General features: G+C 40.7%; 1 protein-coding gene and 1 pseudogene across 1 annotated transcript; both read left to right on the forward strand.

The window, feature by feature from the left end:
* LOC133026491 (uncharacterized) lies at positions 1 to 10049 on the forward strand (annotated as a pseudogene).
* On the forward strand, positions 3367 to 6053 carry LOC133026142 (uncharacterized). Its single transcript, XM_061093006.1, has 2 exons — positions 3367 to 3872; positions 4140 to 6053. Exon 2 carries the CDS (start codon positions 4342 to 4344, stop codon positions 5005 to 5007), a length of 666 nt encoding a protein of 221 aa, XP_060948989.1. The 5' UTR covers positions 3367 to 3872; positions 4140 to 4341; the 3' UTR covers positions 5008 to 6053.
* Positions 10050 to 17106: the final 7057 nt, after the last annotated feature.

Genomic DNA, 17106 nt, shown 5'->3' on the forward strand with positions numbered 1-17106 from the left:
ATGGCGCAGCAAGAAAATCAACTGGACAGAGAAAGATTCTGCTGTTCGATCTGTCTGGATCTACTGAAGGATCCGGTGGCTACTGGCTGTGGACACAGCTACTGTAAGAGCTGTATTAACACCCACTGGGACAAAGAGGAGGAGAGAGGAAGCTACAGCTGCCCTCAGTGTAGACAGACCTTCACACCGAGGCCTGTCCTGGAGAAAAACACCATTTTAGCTGATTTAGTGGAGGAGCTGAAGAAGACTGGACTCCAAGCTGCTCCTGCTGATCACTGCTATGCTGGACCTGAAGATGTGGCCTGTGATTTCTGCACTGAGAGAAAACTGAAAGCTCTCAAGTCCTGTTTGAATTGTTTGGCCTCTTATTGTGAAAAACACCTCCAGCCTCATCATCAGTCAGCTCCATTTAAGAAGCACAAGCTGGTGGAGCCCTCGGAGAAGCTCCAGGAGAACATCTGCTCTCGTCACGACGAGGTGATGAAGATATTCTGCCGCACTGATCAGCAGTGTATCTGTTATCTCTGCACTATGGAGGAACATAAAGACCACGACACAGTTACAGCTGCAGCAGAAAGGACTGAGAGGCAGAGAGAGCTCGGGCTGAGGAGACAAACAATCCAGCAGAGAGTCCAGGACACAGAGAAAGACGTGAAGCTGCTTCAACAGGAGGAGGAGGCCGTAAATGGCTCTGCTGATAAAGCAGTGGAGGACAGTGAGGAGATCTTCACTGAGCTGATCCGTCTGCTGGAGAAAAGAAGCTCTGATGTGAAGCAGCAGATCAGATTCCAGCAGGAAACTGAAGTGAGTCGAGTCAGAGAGCTTCAGGAGAGACTGGAGCAGGAGATCACTGAGCTGAAGAGGAAAGACCATGAACTGAAGCAGCTCTCAGACACACAGGATCACAACCAGTTTCTACACAACTACCCCTCACTGTCACCACTCAGTGAATCTACACACTCATCCAGCTTCAGGATCCGTCCTCTGAGGAACTTTGAGGACGTGACAGCAGCTGTGTCACAGGTCAGAGGTCGACTACAGGACATTCTAAGTGAGACGGAGAAAGAGATTTTACAGATTGTGTCTCAAGTGGATGTTTTACTGCCACAACCAGAGCCAAAGATCAGAGCTGACTTCTTAAAATATTCACAGGAAATCACACTGGATCCAAACACAGCACACAGACAGCTGTTATTATCTGAGGGAAACAGAAAAGTAACAGGAACGAGTAAAGAACAGTCTTATGCTGATCACCCAGACAGATTCACTTTTTATCTTCAGGTCCTGAGTAGAGAGAGTCTGACTGGACGTTGTTACTGGGAGGTGGAGGTGAAGGTGGGAGGAGTAGTTCGTGTAGCAGTCACATACAAGAATATCAGCAGAGCAGGAGACTCACATGAATGTTTATTTGGAAACAATGCTAAATCTTGGTCGTTAGTTTGTAGAAGAAACAGTTATCACTTTTATTACAACAGCATCCTGACTCTAGTGTCAGGTCCTGTGTCCTCCAGAGTAGGAGTGTACCTTGATCACAGTGCAGGTGTTCTGTCCTTCTACAGCGTCTCTGACAGCATGACTCTCCTCCACAGAGTCCAGACCACATTCACTCAGCCTCTCTGTGCTGGAGTTTATGTTGGTCCTGGACTCACAGCTGAGTTCTGTAAACTCAAATAGACTCGAGTCATTAAAAGCAGTGATTCAGATTCTGTGTGTAAATCTTTAACTTCTTTTATCTCCATGTTTGTTGATCAAAGTTCATAGTGTTGACGTTTCTGCTCTGCACAGAGATCAGCTGTCAATCAAACACTGACCTTCCTTTATCACACATATTTAGTTCTCACTTTGTAAAGACAGAAATCTTTAACTACACTGACATGAATGTGTTTGAAAGAACTAATGTTGCTGTTGTTTTCTAAATCAAAGTAGAAATCAGGTTGTGTGATGTTCTAGAACCTGTGTTGATCCTGATCCTCATCAACGAGCTGATTATTTGTTCTTTTCTTTTCCACATGTGAGATGGAGGTGAAACAAACTGAGTGTGTGTCCATGAACTCACTGAACAAGAGTCACTGAACAGACTTTACTGATGAAATGGTCGATGATCTCAGAGCATCAGTGTTATGGGATGTTTGGTCACATGTAAATGTGGAACCTGGTTTGTTTTTATCACAGCTCATCTCTGTAAAGTGTGAATCCACTCGTCCTCATTGTATTTACATATTTAGTGAACTGGCATATTGATCTACTGCTGCGTAGGTTTCTGTTCGTTTTGATTTTCCTGATCTGAAGTAGCAGTTCCATTGGAGAGTTTCCTGATCGAGTCCCTCTGAGGGTTTGTTCTGCAGCTCTCATCACATGTGGTTCTTATACATGTCTATATACATTTAAATCTCTTATGTTTGTATAAAGCAATACAAATCTAATGTGTGAAGAAGCTGAAAGTTGAAATAAAGTATATATCCAGTCTGTTCTTTTGTCTTCATTCCAGGATCTCATTCAAACCTGAAATTATTATTATTATTATTATTATTATTATGATTTTGTCAGACTGTAGAACTTCATGTTCATGTCAGACAACAGAGACACTGAAACTGTAAAACCTCGAAAGAAAGAATCAGTCAGAACAACAACTGGAAAAAAAAATCACAGATGTAAACGTGAAGGAAGCTGAATCATAAAGAATCTGAGAAGAATGAATCAAACTTTAAAACCAGACTGTTTTAACTGGTTTATAATGAGAATACGACCACTACTAATAATGATGATGATGATAACTGCAAGAACAGTAATTATCAAAAAATAAAACAAAAATTATGATAATAACCTGAACAACAATTATAATAACAACAAGAACAATAATAATATAATAATATAATAATAATAATAATAATAATAATAATAATAATAATAATAATAATAATAATAATAATAATAATAATAATAATAATAATAACAATAACAATAATACAATAATAATGATGATAACAACAATAATAAAATAATAATTATATTTTTTATGTAATATTATATATGTATGTATTTGAGTTAGTTATTCTTAATTCAAGACTTATATGATTAGTATATATTTATGTGTTTTTGTTTTATTTATGTATTTATTTATGTATGTATTGTGTGTCTGTGTGTGTGTGTTTGTGTGCGTGTGTGTGTGGAAGGAGGAGTCTGTGTTGGTGGGGGGCGTTATGTGTGTGTACGTGTGTTTTTGTGCGTGTGTGTGTGTGTGTGTGTGTGTGTGTGTGTGTGTGTGTGTGTGTGTGTGTGTGTGTGTGTGTGTGTGTGTGTGTCTGTGTGTGTCTGTGTGTGTGAGGAGTCGCTCTGCCCTCTCATTGGCTGTTGGGCCTTGAACGCGTGTGAGCTCTCAGTGGTCCGCCCGTCGGCACCAGTCCCCGGTCAGTGGGAGACCGGAGCTCCCAGTGTAACGGTCCCGGAGCGGGAGACAGGAGCCTTTACGCACGGAATCCTTGAGGACATGGAGTGCGTGGGAAGGACTCGGACTGTGTGAGAAGTTTGTCCCTCAGACATGGAGCCGCAGACGAGAAGACGCGTGAAGTCCCTCTTCATCATCTTCATCATCTTCATCACTCGAGCCTGTCTCTGAGGTGAGGAGGAGGAGGATGAGACCCGCACCGCGCCTGGCGAGGACCGACGCGCTGCTCCAGGCTGGTTGTCTCTGAGCAGGAGCGAGTCTCTGTCTCCGGCTCTGAGGACACACATCGAGACCCTGTGTCCCCGCTTCTGATCCGCTGCGGCTGCGGGAACTGCGCATGTGTTGCTTTGATCCTTTGTTGCTCTGATCCTTTGAAGACTGCAGGGAAACAATAGTTGGCTCGTACGAGAACATCTTGAACTCACAGGTGAGTGAATTAGAGATTAATGCAACGTGTGATTCCATTGTTTTGTATCTTTCTTCACTAAGATTAATGTTTGAAATATAAAGAATAAAACAAATTCACAATGTTGGCTCATGCATTTGGCCATTAGTGTTGTTTTTAATAGTTTAAAATCCAGGGTTTAAGAGCAGAAGCTCATTCAGACGGAGGATTATCAAATGCATTTAAACGGGATTGAGTTTTGCTTTGCTCTACATGTGTCGAGCTGATGTGTTCCTCTGTGTGTTGCAGGTGATGTCTCTGCCTCAGAGATTCAAACTGTGCACAGGCTTCATCTCATCTCACCCTGACATGTCTGCACCTCGCGCCTCTTCACGCTGTTCCACTGCTGACACTTCACGTCTACTGGAAATCCAGAAATAAAAAGAGAATAGAAACCCTCCTCCCCCCCCTGCTCTGCACACCAGGCTGATCTCTGGGCTTCTGACTCACCATGGGCACTGTACTGTCATTGTCGCCCGGCTCTCGCAAGTCAGGCTACTATGACAACCGCCCGGGCTCGCTCAGCCACTACCCGAGCATCAGCAGCCGCTCGCTCAACAGCCAGAAGGACCGCGGCCTGAAGAGGGGCCAGTCCATCTTCCTCCCGGCGCTCACGTGGAAGCGACTGGTGGCCTCCACCAAGAAGAAGGGCAACTCCAAGAAGGGCCCCGGCTGCCCGGCGGCCCTCGGGGAGCCGCTCAACAACAACAACAGCATCAACATCTACCAAAATGACCCTTTGCTGCACCTCAACTGCGAGAATGTGAAGAAGTCGTTGTCCTGTGCCAACCTGAGCAGCTACGAGGGCCCAGCGGGACTGGGCCTGGGTCTGGGCTACGGGATGGGGCTGGGTCAGGGGCACGGATACGCCTACAGCAAATCCCAGCTGCTCTCCTCTGTGTCCTACTCCTACATGGGCAACGAGATCTCCTACCCGCTCAAGCCCTTCCTGGTGGAGGTTGTTTTTTACACCCAAACGAGAATAAATGCGTCACAACAGGAGAATCGTGGATCTGATCTGTTTTATAAATACAAACTAGAATCAACAGGTGTGTTTCCTACAAACTGTGACAGCATGTGGCCTGTAGGTGGCGCTGCAGCAGCAGGGAAAAGATAACCCTCTGCTCGTGACCTGATCTATTATCAGACATAGTAAAGTTAATGATCCTAAAGTGTTAGGGTTAATAAAAGATATTAGTCATAAGACTGTAATACAACTAAGTGAAAATGTTTGATGAAAAAGAAGAAGAAAGGACAAAATAAAATGCCAACTGCACATTTCTATGTATATATACGTATGCGTTTTTATAAATATTTCCTTTAGTTATTGTCATTCTCTCGTCGCCCTCATTCAGACCCAGCTAATGCTGTAAAAAGTGAATTTCCCCAGTGTGTGGATCGATAAAGTTTTATCTTACCTTATCTAAACACTAAATGCACAGAGACGTGTGTTTGCACCTACAACCTCACAAACTTCCACATACCTATATCATAAGATATATTAAATATCATTTTGACACAACACACTTCTACTACATTTTATTTATCTAGGAGTTAATCTAGTAGTTAATCTTTTCTTTTACATTTACCACAAACCCTGAATCTGAATCAAACATTCAGAGCAGGACATTTTAAAAGACTGATCCCTGGTTGTCCACTAGAGAGCAGTATCACCAAATAATAGACTGAAACCTCTGATTCAGTCAAACAGAAACATTTTGGATGTAGAGTTGTGTCATTCATAAATGTCTGATTGAAATAGAGTTGTGTGTGGAAAACTTAAAAATCCTTTCCTGTTTTGTCATTTAATCTAAAACAATGCATCACATTTTGACATTTCACAAACTCCTTGTAGCTTGTTGTGTAACATCTTTGTTTGCAGAGTAACTCCAGATGTCAGATGAATATTAAAAGTACAATATTTACATCTGGAATGTTCTGAAAATGCATTCATGCCATACAATGGAAATACCATACCGGTGAAGTAACAGAACTTCAACGCAATCAATGTTAGTGTGGAACCCCTCCCACACATAATCACATGTTTGCTGAGATAAACAATTCAGAAAAAAAACTTGGTCTCTTTCCCTGTTTAATCAGGGATGTCATCACATCAGGCCCTGATTTTGATGTTAAATAAAAGCCTGAAACATCCCATAATCCCTCTGTGGCTCCTTGCAGTTCTTTAAGAGGCAGATTAGTGTCTGGGTGAGTTAGACGGACAGATGTGTCATCAGGTGAACCTGTCTGACTCCAGCCGTCACCACAGCCGAGCATGTTGTTGTTCCCTGCTCCTCCTCCTCCTCCTCCTCCTCCTCCTCCTCCTCCTCCTCCTCCTCCTCCTCCTCCTCCTCCTCCTCCTCCTCCTCCTCCTCCTCCTCCTCCTCCTCCTCCTCCATCAAGAAAACCCCCCAAACAATAACAAGCAAACACAATAAAATCAGGTTTGACATATGTGTAGCATTTGGGCATCAACATGAGGGCAAAGAGGAGATGACACACAAGGAACTTCTCAGTCCTGTAGGTGCAGAGAGGAACGATTTCATTTAATGTGTGTACATGTTCCTGTAAATCAATATCTATGATATCTTCAGTCTTTTGAGGGGTTTAGCAAACACTCAATTTAGTGGCTGCTCTGCTGCTTTCTATTATATCACATGATCATCATCTTCCCTCTTATCATCATCACATGGTCGCTTCTCAGGGAAATTTTTTAATTTGATCCGATTATCTTTGAACATTATTTATTTATTACGTACTCAGAGAGGAGAGAGAGACCAGGAACAGTTTTTCAGCTCTGACAGACGAGTTGTCATCATGAAAACAATACGAGTGATATTTATGGAGGTAAACATGTTACTAATGATAACAGTTCATGTACTTATAAAAATAAAATAAAAATGACCTATTTTCAAATTTATTTTAACATTATATACTATTATTTGGGACTTCCTGTTTAACGTTTATTTACATAATGGTACATTATTACGGCACAGTTTGAGCAGTTTATCATTTTCTTTGATAAAAGCTGAACATTGTTGACATGGATCCTTTGCTCTTTGTCATTGTTCTTCTTTAGAACTCAATTAACTTTGCTGTGAGTCTGAATCATCTCTGGCTGCATGTGCTGTTGTGACAGCTCAGCTTCACACTGAGGGCGACAGAGATTTAGAAATAAGAGTCTGAGTCTCTGAAACAACCTGAGGAAATATAGCAGGCTGAGTCAGAAGCTTCCTTTGAATCCAAACTTCAAACATACTGTTATCGTACCACGATTCCATCTAATTTTAGTTTTTAAAGTTTGGTCACGATTATATTTCTGTCCCCTGTAGTGTTTTTATACTTTGACTCTTTCATACGTGTGTTTTAATGTATTTTTACTTGTGTTTTTCATTTGTGCCCTTTGTAAGTTGGTTTGTAAGTTGGTTTTTATTCCATTGAAAAGATTCGTTAACTTTTCTGGAAACTTGGAAGAATGTAAATATTACAACCTGTGCTGTTGTGAGCTGAATGTGACAGTTCCCAGCGCAACTATTCACTTTGAGATATGATAACACAGATAAAAAATCACAACCAGTTCCTCCAGTCAGGATCTGTCTGTGTCTCCACCTTCACAGGTGTGTCAGTGAACAACAAACTCGGAACTGTGGGACCTGAGTCACTGTAGGGAGTGAACAAGAGAGGGAGGAGCAGAGATCTGTTTCTGTTCAGAGGAAGTGAACCTGTTCGACAGACACTGGCAGCAGCTGAAATGGCGCAGCAAGAAAATCAACTGGACAGAGAAAGATTCTGCTGTTCGATCTGTCTGGATCTACCGAAGGATCCTGTGACTACTGTCTGTGGACACAGCTACTGTAAGAGCTGTATTAACACCCACTGGGACAAAGAGGAGGAGAGAGGAAGCTACAGCTGTCCTAAGTGTAGAGAGACCTTCACAACGAGGCCTGTCCTGGAGAAAAACACCATGTTAGCTGATTCACTGGAGGAGCTGAAGAAGACTGGACTCCAAGCTGCTCCTGCTGATCACTGCTATGCTGGACCTGAAGATGTGGCCTGTGATTTCTGCACTGGGAGAAAGCTGAAAGCTCTCAAGTCCTGTTTGAATTGTTTGGCCTCTTATTGTGAAAAACACCTCCAGCCTCATCTTCAGTCAGCTCCATTGAAGAAGCACAAGCTGGTGGAGCCCTCGGAGAAGCTCCAGGAGAACATCTGCTCTCGTCACGACGAGGTGATGACGATATTCTGCCGCACTGATCAGCAGTGTATCTGTTATCTCTGCACTATGGAGGAACATAAAGACCACGACACAGTTACAGCTGCAGCAGAAAGGACCGAGAGGCAGAGAGAGCTCGGGCTGAGGTGACAAACAATCCAGCAGAGAGTCCAGGACACAGAGAAAGACGTGATGCTGCTTCAACAGGAGGAGGAGGCCCTCAATGGCTCTGCTGATAAAGCAGTGAAGGACAGTGAGGAGATCTTCACTGAGCTGATCCGTCTGCTGGAGAAAAGAAGCGCTGATGTGAAGCATCAGATCAGATCCCAGCAGGAAACTGAAGTGAGTCGAGTCAGAGAGCTTCAGGAGAGAATGGAGCAGGAGATCACTGAGCTGAAGAGGAAAGACCAGGAACTGAAGCAGCTCTCAGACACAGAGGATCACAACCAGCTTCTACACAACTACACCTCACTGTCACCACTCAGTGGATCTACACACTCATCCAGCATCAGGTTCCGTCCTCTGAGGAACTTTGAGGACGTGACAGCAGCTGTGTCAAAGGTCAAAGGTCGACTACAGGATATTCTGAGTGAGACAGAGACAGAGATTTTGCAGATTTTGTCTCAACCGGATGTTTTACTGCCACAACCAGAGCCAGAGACCAGAGCTGACTTTTTAAAATATTCACAGGAAATCACACTGGATCCAAACACAGCACACACATATCTGTTATTATCTGAGGGAAACAGAAAAGTAACACGTATGAGTAAAGATCAGTCTTATTCTGATCACCCAGACAGATTCACTTATTATTGTCAGGTCCTGAGTAGAGAGAGTCTGGCTGGACGTTGTTACTGGGAGGTGGAGGTGGAGGTGGGGATGAGAGGAATAGTTGATGTAGCAGTCACATACAAGAATATCAGCAGAGCAGGAAACTCAGATGAATGTAGATTTGGATTCAATGATAAATCTTGGTCATTAAATTGTGATAAAATCAGCTATAGCTTTCGTTACCACAATATCGAGACTCCAGTGTCAGGTCCTGTGTCCTCCAGAGTAGGAGTGTACCTAGATCACAGCGCAGGTGTTCTGTCCTTCTACAGCGTCTCTGACACCATGACTCTCCTCCACAGAGTCCAGACCACATTCACTCAGCCTCTCTATGCTGGAGTTAATGTTTGTACTAGAGCCACAGCTGAGTTCTGTAAACTCAAATAGACTCGAGTCATTAAGAGCAGTGATTTAGATTCTGTGTGTAAATCTTTTTCTTTTTATCTCCATGTTTGTTGATCAAAGTTCGTCATGGTGACGTTTCTGCTCCGCACAGAGATCAGCTGTCAATCAAACACTGACCTTCCTTTATCACACATATTTAGTTCTCACTTTGTAAAGACAGAAATCTATAATTACACTGACATGAATGTGTTTGAAAGAACTAATGTTGCTGTTGTTTTCTGAATCAATGTAGAAATCAGGTTGTGGGATGTTCTAGAACCTGTGTTGATCCTGATCCTCATCAACTAGCTGATTATTTGTTCTTTTCTTTTCCACATGTGAGATGGAGGTGAAACAAACTGAGTGTGTGTCAATGAACTCACTGAACAAGAGTCACTGAACAGACTTTACTGATGAAACGATCAATGACCTCAGAGCATCAGTGTTATGGGATGTTTGGTTACATTGTAAATGTGGAACCTGGTTTGTTTTTATCACGGCTCATCTCTGTAAAGTGTGAATCCGCTTGTCCTCATTGTATTTACATATTTAGTGAACGGGCATATTGATCTGCTGCTGCGTAGGTTTCTGTTCTTTTTGATTTTCCTGATCTGAAGATGCAGTTCCATTGGAGAGTGTCCTGATCGAGTCCCTCTGAGGGTTTGTTCTGCAGCTCTCATCACATGTGTTTCTTATACACGTCTAAATACTTTTAAATCTCTTATATATGTATCAAGCAATAAAAATCGAATGTGTGAAGAAGCTGAAATTTGAAATAAAGAATAAATCCAGTGTGTTCTTTTGTCTTCATTCCATGATCTCATTCAAAGCTGATGGAGACAGAAATTGAAATTATTATTATTATTATTAATATTATTATTATTATTATTATTATTATTATTATTATTATTATTATTATTGTTGTTGTTATTATTATTATGTCAGGCTGTAGAACTTCATGTTCATGTCAGACAACAGAGACTTTAACAGTTTGTGGTTTGAAAATCTGTAAAAATCACAGATGTAAACGTGAAGAATCATAAAGAATCTAAATAGAATGAATCAAACTTTAAAACCAGACTGTTTCAACTAGTGGTCGTATTCTATAATAAGAATACGACCACTACTACTAATGATGATGATGATGATAACAACAAGAACAATAATAATCAAAAAATTAAATAATGATGATAACAGCAATAATAACAACAAGAATCATAATAATAATAATAATAACAGTAATACAATAATGATGATGATGATAACAATAATAATGATGATAATAACAAATGAATTGGAGATTAATGCAACGTGTGATTCCATTGTTTTGTATCTTTCTTCACTAAGATTAATGTTTGAAATATAAAGAATAAAACAAATTCACAATGTTGGCTCATGCATTTGGCCATTATTATCATTATTATTATTATTATTATTATCAGACATAGTAAAGTTAATGATCCTAAAGTGTTAGGGTTGATAAAAGATATTAGACATAAGACTATAATACAACTAAGTGAAAATGTTTGATGAAAAAGAAGTAGAAAGGACAAAATAAAATGCCAACTGCACATTTCTATGTATATATACATATGCGTTTTCAAATATATTTCCTTTGGTTATTGTCATTCTCTCGTCGCCCTCATTCAGACCCAGCTGCTGCTGTAAAAAGTGAAATTCCTCAGTGTGTGGATCGATAAAGTTTTATCTCATCTTATCTAAACACTAAATGCACAGAGACGTGTGTGTGCACCTACAACCTCACAAACTTCCACATACCTATAACATAAGATATATTAAATATCATTTTGACACAGCACACTACTACTACATTTTATTTATCTAGGAGTTAATCTAGTAGTTAAACTTTTCCTTTACATTTACCACAAACCCTGAATCTGAATCAAAACATTCAGACCAGGACATTTTAAAAGACTGATCCCTGACTGTCCACTTTCATTCAAACAGAAACATCTTGGATGTAGAATTGTGTCATTCATTAATGTCTGATTGAAAGAGAGTTGTGTGTGAAAAACTTAAAACCCTTTCCTGTTTGTTCATTTAATCTAAAACAATGCATGACATTTTGACATTTCACACACTCCTTGTAGCTTGTTGTGTAACATCTTGGTTTGCAGAGTAACTCCAGATGTCAGATGAATAAAAAAAGTGCAATATTTACATCTGGAATGTTCTGCAAATTCATTCATGCCATAAAATTACAATACCATACTGGTGAAGTAACAGAACCTCATTGCAATCAATGTTAGTGTGGAACCGCTCTCACCAGGCACGTGCACAGACATTTTGGGGGGCAGGTGCTCAAACCAAAAAAAAAGGGCAACCATCGCCAAAATTATTTACAATAATAATAAATAAATAAAAACTGACTGATTCTCCCTCATTTGTTTTACTAGTTGATGGCCTGATCCAATATAAAAAAGAACTGCTACCCTGAGCTGCTTGTTGCAGTTCCCTGTCCTTCTGCTTTTGGAGTCTCTCTTTTCTTGGCATTATGCTAAAAAAATTTAAATGAGATAAATCAATGTTGTGCATAATAATCAAGAGTGACTTACATAATCTCTATAAAGCTGACAACACAGTACACACACATTTTTGTTTACTGTTTTCTGACAGAGTTGAAGTATAAGCAGCATTACACTGATAATATACCACAATATACCTCACCAGACTGTCATGTAGCTCAACTTAAGACCTACCTTTCCTTTCAATAATTACGAATTTAAATGAAACAAAACTAGTGAACTTGTCTAATTTGTAGAACAGTAAAACTGCCTTTAAATTTTCTGCCTGCCTGCCTGCCTGTCTGTCTACCTGCCTGCCTGCCTGCCTGCCTGCCTGCCTGTCTGTCTGTCTGTCTGTCTGTCTGCCTGCCTGTCTGTCATTCATTATTGATGAATGAAGAAAAAATTGGGCTCCAGCAGAAGGGGCACTTTTCTCCTCCAGGGCAAAAGGGCTGGTGCTTGAGCACCACTAGGGGTCTATCTGTGCACGTGCCTGGCTCTCACACATAATCACATGTTTGCTTTGATAAACAATTCAGAAAAACCCTTGGTCTCTTTCCCTTTTTAATCAGCGATGTCATCACATCAGGGCCTGATTGTGATGTTTAATAAAAGCCTGAAACTGGCCTCAAACATCCCATAATCCCTCTTTGGCACGTGTTGCCTTCCCTCTGTGGATCCTTGCAGTTCTTTAAGAGGCAGATTAGCGTCTGGGCGAGTCAGACGGACAGATGTGTCATCAGGTGAACCTGTCTGACTCCAGCCGTCACCACAGCCGAGCTTGTTGTTGCTCCTCCTCCTCCTCCTCCTCCTCCTCCTCCTCCTCCTCCTCCTCCTCCTCCTCATCCTCCTCCTCCCTCTGTGTCCCCTCTTTTTTCATGCTTCTCATTTTCTGTGAAGTCACTGCTCTCGTTTCCTCTCATTTTGAAAGCATTTATCATGTTGTTTTTCCTCCTTGAAGCAGCTGTGGGTGACCCTGTCCAACCTGAGGAGCCCTGGCTGCTGCTGCAAGAACTGAATCTGCTGGAAGTCGACAGGAGAAGAGGCCAGTTGAGGCTGAAGCACAAAGGGAGACTGTTGTGTTATCAGGGGGAAGATAAAGCAAAACAAGCTCCTTTACAGCAGCAACTGTATTTTCAGATTTCCTAGAGAAGCATCAGATGAAACAGGAGCTCTAAAGTCCTTTCAGGTTCCGTTTCAGTGAGTCCACCTTGCTCTGTGTGAAATAGATGAGTGAATAAATGAATGAAAACCAGTGGGTGTGTGAGAGAGAAAAGCACATCAGGTCCTCTGTGTTTTTTGGATTTGGATGAAAGTGGGGGGAAAAAATACAGCTGCCGGGCCTCATCTGAATCCCTGGTACAAAAAAACACACACACACACAAAAGACAAAGCAGGAAACAATTTGTTATATCGCTTGCATCAGTCGTCGTCTTCTTCTCCGGCTGCAGAATGTGGAGCATGTCAGTAAAAATAACAATTACACAACGAAACTAGGTCAAACTACTGCAAATTATAGTAAAGTGGATTTTTAAAATGACAACGAGGCTAAAACCAAGGAAACGTCAGCAACTTTGTAAATAGACGTGAAAGACTTTCAGACATGTGAGACTCTGACATGAGTTGACTCAGTAAAACTAAATGTTAGACACAGTTTTTATTCACTTTTGATCTCAGGATTTAAATAATTAAACGTTAAAAAGGGGATTAGGGTGAGAGCATCAGCCATTGCAGGTCTGTGTGAGTGTTTCCTGAGTTCCGATGCTTGTGTGTGTTTGTCTCTGTGTGTGTCTGTGTGTTGCATGTGTGGACAACAACAGCTCTTTTCATTGCGGTCAGTATTTCCGGGTCAGCTGTGGAGGAGATGCTGAGGGTCCTGCAGCTGGTGGAGGCAGCGAGAAAGTGTAAGGAGGTAGAGGGAACGCGTGTGTGTGTGTGTTTGTGTGTGTGTGTGTGTGTATGTGTGCACGCTGCTGAATGAGGAGATCTCCACTATACATGCTTAACCAGTAAAAACTAAAATGGGTTTGTGCCAGCAGATGAGCGCCTCCGATACTTTTTGTCTTGTTGACTCAGAGCGAAGCGTCTCCTTCTGTGTTTGTACTTGATCATGTGATTAAAAGTCACTTGGAGATTTTCACACTTACCAACAGCAAACATGTAAGATCATTTATCAAGTTACAACGCAACAATCGGCTTCTCTCATTAACTCTGGATTAAAGTTTGAATCTTATTTGATGAATTTAAACTTTGTAGGGATCTTCATTGGCACTTATCTCTTTAGTTACTCACAATAGACGACATCTTGTGTTTTTAATGCTCTGTTTTAACAAATATAACATTTTAACTCCTTAACATTTAACTATATCCACACTCTTTAATTAATTTTGAATTATTTTAATCATGCTATTGTCGCGCTCACAGTTCAACCGATGGTTTGACAGTTTGGACGAGAAGCTGCTGAACAAGGTGATGGTTATAAAGTGATTCATGATCAATCAGGTCAGTGGCTTTAACAAGAAAAGCTTCTACTAAGGAACCAGTTTGAAAGGAGTTAAATAAACCACAGATCTCAGAGTCGACTCTGCAGTGAAGCAGCCTCGCAGGTTTGTTTACACCTTAACAGGCTTAATTACAAAAGTCTGGAGCTAAATTGATCAGAGTTGTTTATTCTTGGATCCGACACAGAGAAGATGACTCTGATTAAATTCCTTCTTGGAAAAGAAGAAGGAGCCGGCTCACAGGTTAAGTGTCAGTTAACCTGTATCAGTCTGACCGTTTGTGTATCGCTGCTTCACACGGGAATCTAATCGTTTTGAATTGACAGAGAGCAGGAGACTGTGGTGGAGACGTGGAGAACTGATCATAGACTGAGTTGTGTTAGTGTTTTTTTTTTATGTTGTTGTTTTTGAGTTTCTGATTTGCTGTTGTTTAATATTATGTTATGGAAAGTATTTAAATAAATGCACTTAAGTATCGTTTGAAAGTTTAAATTATATTTTCTCCATTTCAGAGGAAAATACTCCAATAAATCTACTTATAGGCTGCAGATCCTTTTCACTGTTGCCTAAAGATTCAGATATATTAAGATTTTGGAAGATTTTAAATTTAAAAAACACTCAAACGGTTTTCTTAACTAACTTGTCACAAGAATATCAAGAAACCCACCCAAAAAAATAACAAGCAAACACAATAAAATCAGATTTGACATGTTTGTAGAAGGAGCTTTTGTTTCCTTCTTCTTCCATTGATCATCTCACAGATGCTCAATTTTAACATGTGATCCTTTAGAGGAGCCTGAGCCACAGATTGGGAACCACTGGATTAAAACGCTTCAATACTCACCTGTTCAAACTGGCATACTCTCTATAACTGGACCCTGTGCACTTCACTTGTTTTTATGTTGAAGTTCTGTTTTAATGTTGTTTCTATCTTTTATGCTTTTATCTTTTTATCCTGTATTATTTTATTGTAAGGTGACCTTGGGTGTCTTGAAAGGCGCCTCCAAATAAAATGTATTATTATTATTATTATTATTAAAAGTAATTTAAACTAGATCCACCAGAAGTCTCCTAACTCCTCCTCTCTTCCTATAATGTTTGTTTACATCCTCCTCTCCTAAGAACTCTACAATCTTCCTGATCTCATCTTATCGTTTGTATATTTTATTCATTCTCTGGTGTCCAACAATTTCCCATCTGTGGGGAATCCCTGAGAAGCAACGTTATCTCCTGTTTACCCAGAGAAGTCTTCAGCAGTGCATTGATGATATGAATGAGGATCATCATCTAAAGAGGTAAACGAAGCTGCAGCAGAAGAAGTGATGGTTTCATTGATATTTTCTATCGGCCACACTTTCAAATGATGCGTCTGATCCTCTTATCGCAGGCAGCTCCGTGACCTCCAACGCAGGACGGAGCCATGAAGTCAGTGACATAAGACGACCTGTGACCATGTCAGGGAGGATTTACTCACTGCAACACGTCACTTCTCCATCTGATGAAGTTCGCAATTCAAAAAGCAACTTGGGGGGGCGGGGGGGGGGCGACACACAAGCATGAACAAGGAACTTCTCAGTCCTGTAAGTGCAGGAAGGAAGGTTTTAATCGAATGTGTGTTAATGTTCCTGTAAATCGATATATATTATATCTATTATTATCAATTTAGTGGTTGCTCTGCTGCTTTCTATTACATCACATGATCATCATCTTCCCTCTTATCATCATCACATGGTCGCTTCTTAAAGCATTCAGGGAAAAATGCTCATTTGATCCGATTATCTTTGAACATTTTTATTTATTTAGTACTCAGAGAGGAGAGAGAGACCAGGAACAGTTGTGTAACCGTCGTGTTTCAGGTCTGACAGACGAGTTGTCATCATGAAAACAATACAAGTGATATTTATGGATGTAAACATGTAACTAATGATAACAATTCATGTTGGCTTAATGATTTTTAAATACAAATGACTTATTGTCCAAATTTATTTTAACATTATATACTATTATTTGGGACTTCTTGTTTTACGTTTATTTACATAGTTATTAGGGCACAGTTTGAGCAGTTTATAATTTTCTTTGATAAGAGCTGAACAGTTGTTGACATGGTTCCTTTGCTCTTTGTCATTGTTCATTTTCAGAACTCCATTAACTTTGCTGTGATTCTGTATCATCTCTGGCTGCATGTGCTGTTGTGACAGCTCAGATTCACACTGAGGGCGACAGAGATTTAGAAACAAGAGTCTGAGTCTCTGAAACAACCTGAGGAAATACAGCAGGCTGAGACAGAAGCTTCCGTTAAATCCAAACTTCAAATGTACTGTTATCGTACCACGATTACAACTAATTCTAGATTTTAAAGTGTGGTCACGATTACATTTCTGTCACCTGTAGTGTTTTTATACTTTGACTCTTTCATACGTGTGTTTTAATGTATTTTTACTTGTGTTTTTCATTTGTGAAGCTCTTTGTAAGTTGGTTTTAATTCCATTGAAAAGATTCGTTAACTTTTCTAGAAACTTTGAAGAATGTGAATCTTACAACCTGTGCTGTTTTGAGCTGAATGTGACAGTTCCCAGCACAACTATTCACTTTGAGATGTGATAACACAGATAAAAACTCACAACCAGTTCCTCCAGTCAGGATATGTCTGTGTCTCCTCCCTTCACAGGTATGTCAGTGTAAGAACCAGTGAACAACAAGCTGTAAACTGTGGGAGCTGAGTCACTGCAGGGAGTGAACGAGAGAGGGAGGAGCAGAGATCT

The sequence above is a fragment of the Limanda limanda genome, chromosome 19, assembly GCF_963576545.1.
Source record: "Limanda limanda chromosome 19, fLimLim1.1, whole genome shotgun sequence".
Classification (NCBI taxonomy): Eukaryota; Metazoa; Chordata; class Actinopteri; order Pleuronectiformes; family Pleuronectidae; genus Limanda; species Limanda limanda.